The following is a 15037-nucleotide window of genomic DNA, read 5'->3' as shown; positions in this document are numbered from 1 at the left end:
TTACAGATATTTGAAAAAACACGTAAATTACGAATTCATACCTTTTTACCACATGGTGTGGTTTTTCTGATGTGTTGTGTTTCTACAGTGACCGTTTTTTTTGCACTGTTTGTCATCTGCAACCACTTATACCTTAAAGTAGACAAATTGTTTGAGCCAAAATTACGATTTGAAAACTTTTTATTTCTAAGTCTGAAATTATTTAATTCTATGTGTGTGTCTATTTACATAATGTTTCACTTACATTTTCCTTTTAATCATCTTCATCACTGTCAAACACTATATATTGAGTTGTCACTGTCACTGTAACTGTTTCACTTACTTCGTTACTTGTTAGTTGACTAGCTAATACTGATATTTAATCATTTGTATTATTATGCTTTGAATTTTGTTCCCAGCAACTGACGCGCAATGGGTTCACAGCTTACGTGTATCCTTTAAGAACTTGTTGTATCCAAATCTTTTATTTTCTGGGTGCTTAAAATTAGTTTACCAAATCAGTAACACAGTTTTCTTCGCGTTGCCGATATTTGTCATTGTATTATGTTACTAGTTACTGTTGATTTCTGACATGATAAACTATTTTTAAAAAGTCCTCTTGCTGGAGTATCACAATATTTGATGCATCTGATCCGCATGAGAAAACTATCATTCACACTTTCTGGTGGTAAGAATCTTTCAACTCGTCTAAGTCACTGATTAACACGGAATATATTCTGTAATAAATTAATAATTTTGAGGTCTGGGAGATACGCTAGTATTGCTGTTGGTACATTTTTGTTTCTGCATTCGTACATGATTTTCAAAGTACTCACCGATATACTTCTGAACACCGAGTGGTGGTATGGTACACAGAAGGGTGGCTTTGTTGAGAAGTTTCTGATCTGTTCACAAACCTCCCTGAAACAGAAATTAATGAACGGAAATAAATAACATTCATTACAAGACTGTATTAACAGTTTTAATGGGCAATACTATAAACTGTTCATATTACGCGACGCAGCAGTACCCACAAGAAGCAATGAGAATGTTATTTGTGTGTCTGAAAGCAGGGAGTCGATTTAAATATTAGTTCATACGCTAAATATCTTTTTGCTGTGACATCGGGAAGAGGAATTTAGTTTACTAGTTTATAAATGAATATTAATATAATTACCGTAGAAAATGCCACACCGACAAACTTATAAGTAGATTTAAACTACCATATAACAGGAAAGAATCTTACATGTGACTGAGGCATTTGAATTTGCATCGTTTATCAGGGCTCAATACTGCAACCACTGCTTTAAATGACGTACTTACCACAGAAGGTAGTAAAGAGCTCCAAAGTTTTATTATTTTTTCATAACAAAAGAGTAATTAGTAGAGACTGAGAATAGTAAATGATGATAAAAAAGTGCCTTGTACAAAATCAGTAATTGATTCACTGCTATTATGCTAAGTTAATTGCATTAAAACCAAAATTATTCTGATTTCACACGTTCTGTCATCGGCGACGTTCTATCCTTCAAAATGGTGGCACTGTACTCCTAGGATTGAGGACACAAGGGAAACTCTCGTTGAAAGCACATATAATCATGACCTTCTTAAGAACCTGAAAGCATTTATCACAAAATTGTGTATCTTCAAAGCTTGTGAGAACAGCTTTAAGAGTGGTGGGACTGGTTGCAATGATCCTATAGAAAAACAAAAATGAAATTAAATACACCTGCATAGCATTTGCAAAACTGGTACAATTTGTTACGATTTTCAACATTAAACTGTTCATTGTTTGGAACACAATATGTATTAAGGGCATTCAGCCAGTAGCAAGAGACGCGACACGTGATTTATAGTCACAACATTGGAAGGTCTTACAGACCACTGAAGTACTGTAACACGTAATATGGAATTAAGCTCAGACACGCGCTGTGTATTTTCCACAACATCTCGCTGTATAGGTCGGCCAGCCAATGTAATTATCATTCTTAATTTGTTTCTGAAAACAAAAAAATGTTTAAAGGTGTGTGAAATCTTATGGGACTTAACTGCTAAGGTCATCAGTCCCTAAGCTTACACGCTACTTGACCTAAAGTATCCTAAGGACAAACACACACACCCACGCCCGAGGGAGGACTCGAACCTCCGCTGGGACCAGCTGCACAGTCCATGACTGCAGAGCCTTATACCGCGCGGTTCTAAAAATAATCTCTTGTGTTTTGTAACTAGGCTTCTTTGAGACACGTGTACGAAGTAACATCGTCGCTTCAGTAGAGGCTGTTTGTTCCATTGAACTGTTGACAACGAATCTGCTCCCTATATACTCGCTGGTTACAGCCGTTAGCCGGGCGGCGTGGGCAAGCGGTTCTAGGCGCTTCAGTCTGGAACCGCGCGACCGTTACAGTCGCAGGTTCGAATACTGCCTCGGGAATGGATGTGTGTGATGTCCTTAGGTTAATTAGGTTTAAGTAGTTCTAAGTAGACCCAGACATTTTGGATGTGCTTTTTTCCTGACTGCTTTGAGCACTTACGTCCTGGATTGTCAAACATACATTTCTAATATAACCCATACAAGGAATAAATATTTCTTACCGTATCTAAAAGACTTAACCTCCTCTTTGAACGGTTCCTATTGATGCCCTCACATTGTGTTGGTTACACCAAAGATCGATTTAGCTAAAATTATTATGTATTCATTGTGATTTGAGAAATTTTTATTTACAACGGTAATTTCTGATTGTTATTCATACTTAGTGGAACCTTCATAAATTGGGTTTTCCATAAGGAATGTCATGATGTTTCATTAAATAGTCATCTATAGTTGGTACGTCCTCCATTCCCCCGCAATTTTTGTCATTTAAAATCAACGTTAATCAGTTATTGTTGTTTAGCGTATTTATCACGCATGCAAAGTAGTGATATGTTCCCTGTTGGTGTTTTTTTTTTTTTTTTTTTTTTTTTTTTTTTTTTTTTTTTTTTTAGTGTTTCATACCATAGCCAGGTGGACAGAGTGAGACATTAACTTTTTTAGTCAAATCTTAGTGAATGGGAAAAGAGGAGCAGAGGAAACACCGATTGGGAATGCCCTGAGACAGGATTACCGCGTCTCTCTTTAGTCCGATAGCCAAAGCAAATATCCTCAATCCTTGCTATCCTTGCTGACCATGCACACTGTGTATCTGCAAAACGTGTTTGGTAATTGCTAGGAATAATTTATGAGTAACGTGGGCGACAGAAGACGCATTACGAGATCTTAGCACAAACAACTGACGACGTATGGAAGGATGTGTGCAGCTGGTGCAATATGCTGACTCTTCTAACCGGGTCACATAGATGTATGTGAGCCAGGACAAATTTGAAGCTCACAGTGTGCAGCGTTACTAGAGGAACTAGACCATCCAGAGAGGAAAAATACGCGTTGAGACATAACGGATCATGTGGAGCACGTCTTGAAATAAACCGAGTGTCGTCAGCTGTCGCTGCCCACCAATGGCAGCTCAGGCGAAGCTCACTGAGTGAGAGGTTTTATGGCTGTGACTTCACTAGTGTTCTGGAACCACCAAATCACTTGACTGTTGCTTGATGGGAAAACAGTGTTATACTATCGGGTGTGAAGTTGGCCATGCATTAATTAAAAAAAAAGTGAAGCATCCAGAAGACTTGTCAATGTAACTTCGTACACGCACAAGCCATTGGCAGATATGTTAATGGTTAAAGTTGTAATTCTCCGTGACAGGTGGAACGAGAATCAGAGTGCATTCAATTTTCTGTATTTTGTTTTTTTACGAGTCCTGGTAGGCTATATATGGGGAGTGACCTGATGAGGGGTTGAGTGATCACTGTTAAGGACTCGGAGACTCTGCGTACTCCAGTGCGGCAGCGTTATCAGCATTTGACAGAATTTGAAACGTGCTTCACTGGGGATCTCCATTTTTCCGGCGGGTCGGGTCATGCAGTCTCCAGGTTTGTGGGGCATTAGAATGTGTCAGTGGCCTTATGTTGGACTGTACATGCGAATGTGAGAACAGGTACACTGTGTGATCAAAAGTATCCCGACACCCCCAAAAACATACGTTGTTCATATTAGGTGCATTGTGCTGCCACCTACTGCCAGGTACTCCATATCAGCGACAGCAGTAGTCATTAGACATCGTGAGAGAGCAGAATGGGGCGCTCCGCGGAACTCACAGACTTCGAACGTGGTCAGGTGATTGGGTGTCACTTGCGTCACACGTCTGTACGCGAGATTTCCATACTCATAAACATCCCTACGTCCACTTTTTCCGATGTGATAGTGAAGTGGAAACGTGAAGGGACACGTACTGCACAAAAGTGTACAGGCCGACCTCGTCTGTTGATCGACAGAGACCGCCGACAGTTGAAGAGGGTCGTAATGTGTAATAGGCACGCATTTATTCAGACCATCACACAGGAATTCCAAACTGCATCAAGATCCACTGAAAGTTCTATGATAGTTAGGCAAGAGGTGAGAAAACTTGGATTTCATGGTCGAGCGGCTGCTTATAAGCCAAACATCACGCCGGTAAATGCCAAACGACGCCTCGCTTGGTGTAATGTGCATAAACATTGGACGATTGAAGGGTGGAAAACATTGAGTGGATTGACGAATCACGATACACAATTTGTAGATCCGATGGCAGGGTGTGGGTATGGCGAATGTCCGGTGAACGTCATCTGCCAGCGTGTGTAGTGCCAACAGTAAAATTCGGAGGCGGTGCTGTTTTGGTGTGGTCGTGTTTTCCATGGAGGGGGCTTGCACCCCATGTTGTTTTGCATAGCACTATCACAGCACAGTCCTACACTGATGTTTTAAGCACCTACTTGCTTCCCACTCTTGAAGAGCTATTCGGGGATGGCGATTGCTTCTTTCAACACGATCGAGCACCTGTTCATAATGCACGGCCTGTGGCGGAGAGGTTACACGACGATAACATCTCTGTAATGGATTGGCCTGCACAGAGTCCTGACCTGAATCCTATAGAATGGGATGTTTTGGAATTCCGGCTTCGTGCCAGGCCTTACTGACCGACATCGATTGCTCTCCTCAATGCAGCACTTCGTGAAGAATGGGCTGCCATTCCCCAAGAAACCTTCCAGCACCTGATGGAACCTATGCCTGCGAGAGTGGAAGCCGTCATCAAGGCTAAGGGTGGAACAACACCATTTTGAATTCCAGCGTTACCGATGGAGGTCACCACCAACTTGTAAGTCCTTTTCAGCCAAATGCCCGGATACGTTTGAACGCATAGTGTATATTCGTCTTCAAGTTTCCAGTAGACCATATATGGCCGACAATACGTGGGACTTTCCAGACACCAGTCGCGTGGGGCCGCTGAGATTCTGCATAATATGGGCCTCCAGAAACTACCGATTCCACATCTGCGTGACTGTCGTTGGATCCCGACCAACGTGAGCAGCTACACCGCGCAATGGTAAACTTCACACTCCACGAGTCACGGTCTTGCCAATATAGATTTCCGACGCATATTATTAGCTGTTTCTCTTTCTTACGCGAGGCATAATGTGATCTCAGAAATAACCAAAATTCAAACTAGATTTCTGAATGAGATATCCGTTGTGTAATCTTTCCTCGCGGACATTATATATATGGCGTTACTCGTACCTACTTTGTGTGGTTGCGCGGAAATGCTAATCATTTGCATATCCCAACTTGTAATGCCAGTTAGATATTCGTCGCATAGTGATAGTGTTACAATTTTAATGGCCAGTAGCGTAATTTCTCTCGCAATCCACCGGTTCTTCAGCAGTTTCCTGCAATACCACCTTTCAACGGCCTCGATCTTTTTCATTTCTGTCTCTCCCTCATTATCCACGTTTCGCATCCAAAACGAGCAATGCTACAACCTAACTTTACACGAAGTATATTCACTGATGACCCAAAACCATACGACCACCTGATTAATAGTGCGTTAGTCCACCAGCAGCAGTAAGGCAGTTGATACTGGAAGAAAGGCTGAAGAAAAATCGAGACACGTTCGTGGGTTTTTTCGACCTGGAAAAAGCGTTCGACAATATAAAATAGCGCAAGATGTTCGAAATTTTGAGAAAAATATAAGTTAGCTATAGGGAACGACGGTTAATATACAATCTCTACAAGAACCAAGAAGGAACAATAAGAGTGGAAGACTAAGAGCTAAGTGCTATATTATACGGATTAAAAAGGGTGTAGGACAGGGATGTATTCTTTCGTCCCTACTGTGCAGTCTGCACACCGAAGAAGCAATGACGGAAATAAAACAAAGGTTTAAGAGTGGGATTAAATTCAAGGTGAAAGGGTACCAATGTTAAGATTCAGTGATGACATTGGTGTTCTTACTGAAAGTGGAGAAGAATTACGGGATGTATTGCATGGAATGAATAGTTTAATGAGTACAGAATATGGATTGAGAGTAAATCGAAGAAAGACGAAAGTACTGAGAAGTAGCAGAAATGAGAACAGCGTCAAACTTAACATAAGAATTAGGGACCACGCAGTTGTCGAAGTAAATGAATTCTGCTACCTAGGTAGCAAAATAACCCTTATGGACGGAGCAGGGATAAAAAACATACCAGCACTAACAGAAAGGGCATTAGCGGCCAAGAGAAGTCTACAAGTGTGAAACAGAGGCCTTAATTTTAGGGAGAAATTTTTGAGAATGTAGGTTTGGGCTACAGTGCAAAATGGACTATGGGGAAACCGGAACAAAAGAGCATCGAAGCATTTGAGATGTGGTGCTACAGATGGATGTGGAAAGTTAGGTGGACTCATAAGGTTAGGAATGAGAAGATTCTCGTCAGAATCGTCGAGGAGAGGAATATATGGAAGATATTGACAAGAAAATAAACAGTACGATAGGATATGTGTTAAAACATCACAGAATAACTTCCATGGTACTAGAGCGAGCTGCAGATGGTAAAAACTGTAGAAGAAGATAGAGACTGGAATATATCCAGCAGATAATTGAGGACGTAGGTTGCAAGTGCTTCTGTGAGGTGGAAAGGTTGGTGCAGGAGAGGAATTCATGGCGGTACGCATCAAACCAGTCAGAAAACTGATGGAAAGGCTCATCTTTTTTGAAAAGCAATGCATTAGCGATCCGCCGTGGCTAGACCTTCATATGTCTCCGGAGGGATGTAACACCAGATATCTATGGAGAGGTCATGAGGTGATAAAATTCCTGCAAAATATGGGCTGGTGGCTCGTTGGTGCGGAGCTGGCTCCCGACAGCATCCAAGACGTATTCAAGTGGGCCCCGACCAAGCGCATGCGGTGACTATCAACGTGAGTTCGCTGTCACCGACCGATGTGGCCGAGCGGTTCTAGGCGCTTCAGTCTGGAACCGCGCTACCGCTACGGTAGCAGGTTCGAATTCTGCCTCGGGCATGGATGTGTGTGCTGTCCTTAGGTTAGTTAGGTTTAAGTACTTCTAAGTTCTAGGAGACTGATGACCTCAGATGTTAAGTCCCATAGTGCTCAGAGCCATTTGAACCATTTGAGTTCGCTGTCTCCTCCTCAAACCACTGTAGCATGTGATTCGAGTCTTGTGACAGACTTCTTCTGCTGAAAGGTGCGACCAACATCGGGAAGGTATCAAGGATGAACTGATGAATGTGGCCCGCAATAGTGTTCACAGCTGTCATGGTGCCTTCGATTACTATTGTAGGTCCCACGAAAGTCCAGGTGAATGTAAGACTGCTCTTACCGGCCTGTACCCGCGTCGTGATGCAAGTTTCGAGCAGCCGTTTGCCTGTGTGGTGGTATATAAGGACACGATCATCGACTGGTGTAAACGGGATTCTTTCGAACAGATGGCACATTTGCACCGGTTTACGGTCCAGCTACGATTATCCAGTGCACACATCACTCGTAACTGACGCAGTTGGGTCAACATGAGTTCTCGTTGGGGGTCATCTGTTGCGCAACCCGAAGTTCGAGAATGGTAGTGAACGGTGTCTCTGAAACACTTGTGCGTTGTTCTCCGTCGTCGTACCTGCCACAAATAATCATCTATCCTGCTTTACAGAGCTGGCAAGCCTCTGGGCTCTACGTTATGTGATGGAACATGGATGTCCAACAAGTTGCCGCCAACCTGTGGATTCAACTTCTTTCAGTCACTTTTCTAAGATGTTTACGACAGTAGCACGCGAGCAGCTTTCCAGCTTCGCATATACAAGATGTTCATTCCCAGGCGCCGGGCCGCAACTATCTGCCCTTGGTCAAAGTCGCTTCTATCAGTGGATTTCCCCATTTGCGGCCCATGTCGACGTGCGGCGTTCAAGTGATTCCCAGTTTGTCTCTGCTGCACTGATGTACTATCCTTCGCTAGTCACGTGCCCGCGGTGACAGCAGGCGGCATTCAGTCTCGCGGTGGGCAGTACATGTTGGCGGGTACATGTATCATTGGTAGTCATTCCTTTTCCTGTTCCTCTCTCAAAACGAATGCCGGAGAAACGATTGTATGAGCTCTAATCTTTTCTAATTTGCCCTTACGTTACTTATGCGAGAAGAAAGTTGGAGACAGTAGATTCGCTCAACAGTCTGTCACAATTATTTGTCTTATAAAGTTCCTCGATACCGTTCTATAAAAGAGCATATTTCCTTCGCCTAATGTCACGAAGAATTTCACCAACGCCCTCGTACTGTACAAGAGCATATTTCCTTTACCTAAGGTCACGGAGAATTTCACCAACGCTCTCGTACTGATATAAGGGGGAGGTAAAAAATCCGGCAGCATGCCTTTGAGTTGCTTCGCCACCTTTTTTAATTCGACATCGTGCGGGTCTCATTACTCTCTTGCCTTACCCAAGAATGGGTCGCACAATCATTCTGTTCGCTATCTCTTTTACAGAAGCATTATACTTTTCAGAAGTCTTCGAATAAATTGCAGTTCGCCGTTGGCTTTCTCTACAACCTATCTTACGTACTCGTCCCATTTCATGTCGTTTCGCAATGTTACCGCTACATGTTTACTAGACGTGGCCGAGTCATGCAACAAACGATTAATATTGTATTTGAACACTAGCTGTGCCCGGCCTTGCGTTGCTGTGGCTCAGTCTTGTGAAACGGAAAATTACTAAATACATATGGGAATTGGATATACGTCATAATCTCCTTTCTGCCCCCTGTCTCTGTCTATGTCCTCCTCACCATCTCTTTGTGCATCTCCTACTCCTTCCCCATCTTTCTATCCATCACCTCCTCCACCTCCCATTCCCTGTCCATCTTTTCCTACCCCCATTCTGTCCATCTCCTTCTGGCCTCTCCCGCTCCCCGTCTCTCCGTTCGACATCTTCTTCCACCTTTCTCTGTCCATCTTCCCGTGGCCCCACCCCCCTCTCTCTTTCCATCTCCTATGCCCCTCTCTATTGTCCATCTCCTTTTTTCGCTCTGTACATCCATTTCTTCCCATCCCTCTTTCAATCTCCTCTTCCCTCATCGTTCTCTCTGACTTTGAGCGTTGTTTATTGGTATTGCAAATTAAGATCCTGTAGTAGTTTTCTAATCATAAGCCGATTAGCCATAATTACAAATTCTTTATTTTCTAACTTCCTCTATTATTCATTTATATATTAAAATATACACTGATCAGCTAGAACATTATGTCCACCTACCTAATAACAGGCATGTCATCCTTTGGCACGGAGAACAGCGGCGACTCGTGGCAGCAATGGAAGCAATGAGGTCTTGGTAGGTTCTTGGAGGGAGCTGGCACCACATCTGTACATGTCACCTAATTCCGAGGAGGAGGGCGATGAGATCTGACGTCACATTCAATCACGTCGCAGATGTGTTCCAGTGGGTTCAGATCTGGAGAGTTGGGGGCCAGCACACCAATTGGAACTGGCCACTATGCTCCTCAAACCACTCCATCACACTCCTGGTCTTGTGACATGGTGCATTATCTTATTGAAAAATGACATTGCTGTCGGCTAACATGATCGTCGCGAAGGAGTATACGTCCTTTGCAATCAGTGTACGATACTCCTTGCCCGTCACGATGCCTTGTACGAACTCCTCTGGGTCCATGGATGCCCACATGAACGTCCGCACAGCATAATGAAGTCGCCGCCAGCTTGTCTCGTCACAGTACAGGTGTAAAGGAACTGTTCTCATGGAAGACGACGGATTCGCGTCCTTCTATCGGCATGATGAAGAAGGTAGAGCGATTCATCAGAAACGCAACGCTCCGCCACTGCGCTAACGTCCAGGGCCGATGGGCACATTCCGTTTCAGTCGTAGTTGCCTATTCGTGGTGTTAACGTTGGCAGATGCATGGGTTGTCGGCTGAGAAGGCCCATCGTTAGAACTGTTCGGTGCACTGTGTGTTCAGACACACTTGTACTCCACCCAGCATTAATCTCTGATGGTAGTTCCCCCACAGTTCGTCGTCTGTCCTGTTTTATCAGTCTGCCCAGCCTACGACGTCCGACATCTAGGTATAATGAGGGGCGGTCGTCCAACCCCACGACGTCTGGACGTGGTTTCACCTTGGATTCGCCACGTGTAGAAGGTACTCAGCACAGCCCTCCTCGAACACACGACAAGTCGTGCAGCCTGCGGGCCATCACAATCTGCCCTGCCCTCGGTCAAACTCACATAGATCGCGCGCCTTCCCTATTCTACCCACGGACAGGACGCTCACTGACACTACATGCAACGTGCGTGTGACTGACTAGCAATCATTTCTCACCAGGTGATGCTGCTATCGCCTGGACGGGTTTACATCGATAGTAGGTCGGTGATCATAATGTTCTGGCTGATCAGTGTATAGCCTACGTGCGTCTAAACGTTTATTGCAGTAACATATTGCATATTTATTCATGTATTATACACTCCTGGAAATGGAAAAAAGAACACATTGACACCGGTGTGTCAGACCCACCATACTTGCTCCGGACACTGCGAGAGGGCTGTACAAGCAATGATCACACTCACGGCACAGCGGACACACCAGGAACCGCGGTGTTGGCCGTCGAATGGCGCTAGCTGCGCAGCATTTGTGCACCACCGCCGTCAGTGTCAGCCAGTTTGCCGTGGCATACGGAGCTCCATCGCAGTCTTTAACACTGGTAGCATGCCGCGACAGCGTGGACGTGAACCGTATGTGCAGTTGACGGACTTTGAGCGAGGGCGTATAGTGGGCATGCGGGAGGCCGGGTGGACGTACCGCCGAATTGCTCAACACGTGGGGCGTGAGGTCTCCACAGTACATCGATGTTGTCGCCAGTGGTCGGCGGTAGGTGCACGTGCCCGTCGACCTGGGACCGGACCACAGCGACGCACGGATGCACGCCAAGACCGTAGGATCCTACGCAGTGCCGTAGGGGACCGCACCGCCAATTCCCAGCAAATTAGGGACACTGTTGCTCCTGGGGCATCGGCGAGGACCATTCGCAACTGTCTCCATGAAGCTGGGCTACGGTCCCGCACACCGTTAGGCCGTCTTCCGCTCACGCCCCAACATCGTGCAGCCCGCCTCCAGTGGTGTCGCGACAGGCGTGAATGGAGGGACGAATGGAGATGTGTCGTCTTCAGCGATGAGAGTCGCTTCTGCCTTGGTGCCAATGATGGTCGTATGCGTGTTTGGCGCCGTGCAGGTGAGCGCCACAATCAGGACTGCATACGACCGAGGCACACAGGGCCAATACCCGGCATCATGGTATGGGGAGCGATCTCCTACACTGGCCGTACACCTCTGGTGATCGTCGAGGGGACACTGAATAGTGCACGGTACATCCAAACCGTCATCGAACCCATCGTTCTACCATTCCTAGACCGGCAAGGGAACTTGCTGTTCCAACAGGACAATGCACGTCCGCATGTATGCCGTGCCACCCAACGTGCTCTAGAAGGTGTAAGTCAACTACCCTGGCCAGCAAGATCTCCGGATCTTTTCCCCATTGAGCATGTTTGGGACTGGATGAAGCGTCGTCTCACGCGGTCTGCACGTCCAGCACGAACGCTGGTCCAACTGAGGCGCCAGGTGGAAATGGCATGGCAAGCCGTTTCACTGGACTATATCCAGCATCTCTACGATCGTCTCCATGGGAGAATAGCAGCCTGCATTGCTGCGAAAGGTGGATATACACTGTACTAATGCCGACATTGTGCATGCTCTGTTGCCTGTGTCTACGTGCCTGTGGTTCTGTCAGTGTGATCATGTGATGTATCTGACCCCAGGAATGTGTCAATAAAGTTTCGCCTTCCTGGGACAATGAATTCACGGTGTTCTTATTTCAATTTCCAGGAGTGTATATACTGAAATTATGGGAGTATAAAAACACACGCGTCTTCGAATGCAACATTGTGTGCAAATTTCACTTCAATCGATTGAATACTTTTCGAGTTTTGCTAGGAGAAACATACGCTGGCTGTATTTTTATATATAAAAATTAAGTTTCCTCTATCCATTCATGTTAACTACAGCCTGTCCAGATTAAAGCAACTTGCCATTCATGGCATCATATAGCAATGGTGTTTAAGTCATCCTGAATCCTCCTGCGGTCACTCAACGATACTCAATTCTCGTACACAACAGTGTCATCATCAAACAGCAAGACGTTCGAAAGATCGTTTATATGCACGGGAAGTGGGAATGTTCCTATCAACCTTCCCTGAAGACTCTTTTCATTACCTTTGCCTCTGAAAAACACTTGCACTCCAGGACGACACACTGTGAACTATTAGTCAAAACGTCTTCGGACTACTGACAAACATATTCCGTACTCTCAGACCTTTCTTTTCTGACTATAGTGCGGCACAGTGCTGAGTTATTTCTGGAAATATTGGAAGAGAGAAGTTACCAATTGGTCTGCATCCATGGTTCGCTGGATATCGTCTGTAAGAAGAGCGACGAACTGTGTTTCAAACGAGCAATTACTTCTTCTTCTATCTTTGTGGACAGGAACTTTTCTCCCTTGAATATACCCAAAAATCCTGCAGCAGACCGACGTTAAGGGCATTCGTCAATAATTTGGCATATTTTCCCTTTGCCTCTTTTACGTACGGCAGCAAGTATGTAGCATATTAAAGAACGAAGATATTTGTCGATTTACAAAAGGGTCACACATGGAATACATGTAACTAACCAGATAAAATTTAAGACCTTTCAAAAACAGTTGTTGAGTCGTGCTAATGAAACTATTACCGGTATTTATTTAAATCTTTGAAAACGACATTTTCTCTTGGACCAACTCTTGACAAGACGGCTCGTGTTTACAGCTTTAAGAAACACAACCCGTTTATTACAGGTCGCGTGAATTAATTGGACAGCTAGGAGAAATCTGTAACATCGAACTTCGTTGTCAGTTCCACCTACCACTTAGGAAAGCAAGTAATTTTCTGATCTCGTGGATGGATGTTAGTTCCCGGGATTGGGAAAATTTATAAACGCACCATGCTGCTCAGTCCAACTTAACTCTCATTCCCCTGGGCCTATGTCAGCAGTTTCCTGTTCTATGTATGTGAGGTTAAGCTATCGATGAGGAACTCACCTTACAGAAAATTACTGTACGGCAATCTAGAAGAAACGCTGTTTAGCAAAAACGTAATTTATCAAGGTGACCTAACTTTGCGTCGAAGAACAAGCACCCTTTAGTCCAGCTTTTTACTGTAGTTTTTTGCTCTGAGTGCAGAGCCGTAGTGAAGCAAATCGGATTACGCCAGAAGAAGGCCACTTACGCTTCTGCAATATAGTGCGCAGTACAAGACGTCAAGCGTGTGGCAAAGCAGTTGGGAAGTTCTTCATTTGTGAAGTCACAGTGTCAGCAGGTGTTTTGAAATCCATTTGCGCTACGACAAAATGTAAGTATTTATATCACCATATGCATTTCATTTTATTGATACAAAATACAATCAGTGGCGTGTAATCGGTATGTGTACCTCTATACAAAGACAAGGCGTTGTTTAGCAGTGTTATCTAAAACCTTGAAAAGTACTTGACCGATTTACTTCAGACTTTAAACGATTCTGTAATAAACATTCGGATAGAACTCATGTTCAGAAAATACAGAACACCTTGAACGACTAGAGATAGGACGCCGATATTCATATGACATGTACATTAGTATGTTCTGGGGAAATCATTAGCATTTGAACCATGTCGGCCTCGCGGGTTTAAGATCAAAATCGATATTGTGGCGCAACACCACCTACCGGTAAAATGTGGCTGCGGCTCTCAAAAATGACTCTGAGCACTATGGGATTTAATATCTGAGGTCGTCAGTCCCCTAGAACTTAGAACTACTTAAACCTAAATAACCTAAGGACATCATATACATCCATGCTCGAGGCAGGATTCGAACCTGCGATCGTAGCGGTCGCGCGGTTGCAGACTGAAGCGCCTAGAACCGCTCGGTCAGCGCGGTCGGCGCTGCGGCTCTCGTTAGCGTCATAAGCCGGAGGTAATGGATCAGTGTGACTTGAGCAGACGTGCAGAATGTCTCGCAGACGTATGAGAGAACCGTATCGTCAAATCAGCGTGTTTGAAAGATGTTGTGTTATTGACGTAAGAGGCTGTTATGCATCCACCTGCTAAATTACTGCTCGTGTGGGACGGGTAGTTTCGACAGTGCAACATGTGTGAGCAGAATGGTTCAAGGAAGGCCGTAGGACATGACGCGATCTGTCAAGTAGCACCACTCAGACTACCACACGAGAAGATGGACACTTCATCCGAATGGCATTGCAAGATACGTGCTCGGCTCTGGCGCAACAGTGGAACAATGTCACACATCGTACACTATCAGGGGTGACAATCCATCGCGGTTTATTACGGTATGGGTTACGCGCGCGTCGTCCACTTCTCCGCCTGCCTTTGACGAATTTACAGAAACATGCTAGACGGCAACGGTATATGGAATGATGTCACTGGGGCAGAAGAGCATCAGCTAATGTTCTTAGACAAATCCAGGTTCTGTTTGTTCGAAACTGATGGCCGCATTTTGGTTCGACGCAGGCAGTGTGAGGCGTCACAGTGAGTGCATTCGCACAAGACACGCAGCGCCAACTCAAGGCGTTATGGTGTGGGGTGCTATT

General features: G+C 44.8%; 1 protein-coding gene across 1 annotated transcript in view; it reads right to left on the bottom strand.

Moving 5' to 3' along the window:
• LOC126335948 (guanylate cyclase 32E-like) overlaps window positions 1–15037 on the bottom strand; it is a 437004-nt gene that overhangs the window by 330999 nt on the left and 90968 nt on the right. Inside the window, exon 8 of the mRNA XM_049999424.1 lies at window positions 816–900. Within this exon, the coding sequence (XP_049855381.1) occupies window positions 816–900 (85 nt within the window). The remainder of the gene's footprint in view (window positions 1–815; window positions 901–15037) is intronic.

The sequence above is a fragment of the Schistocerca gregaria genome, chromosome 2, assembly GCF_023897955.1.
Source record: "Schistocerca gregaria isolate iqSchGreg1 chromosome 2, iqSchGreg1.2, whole genome shotgun sequence".
Classification (NCBI taxonomy): Eukaryota; Metazoa; Arthropoda; class Insecta; order Orthoptera; family Acrididae; genus Schistocerca; species Schistocerca gregaria.
The sequence above is the reverse complement of the archived record's forward strand: the minus strand, read 5'-3'. Positions and strand labels throughout refer to the sequence as shown.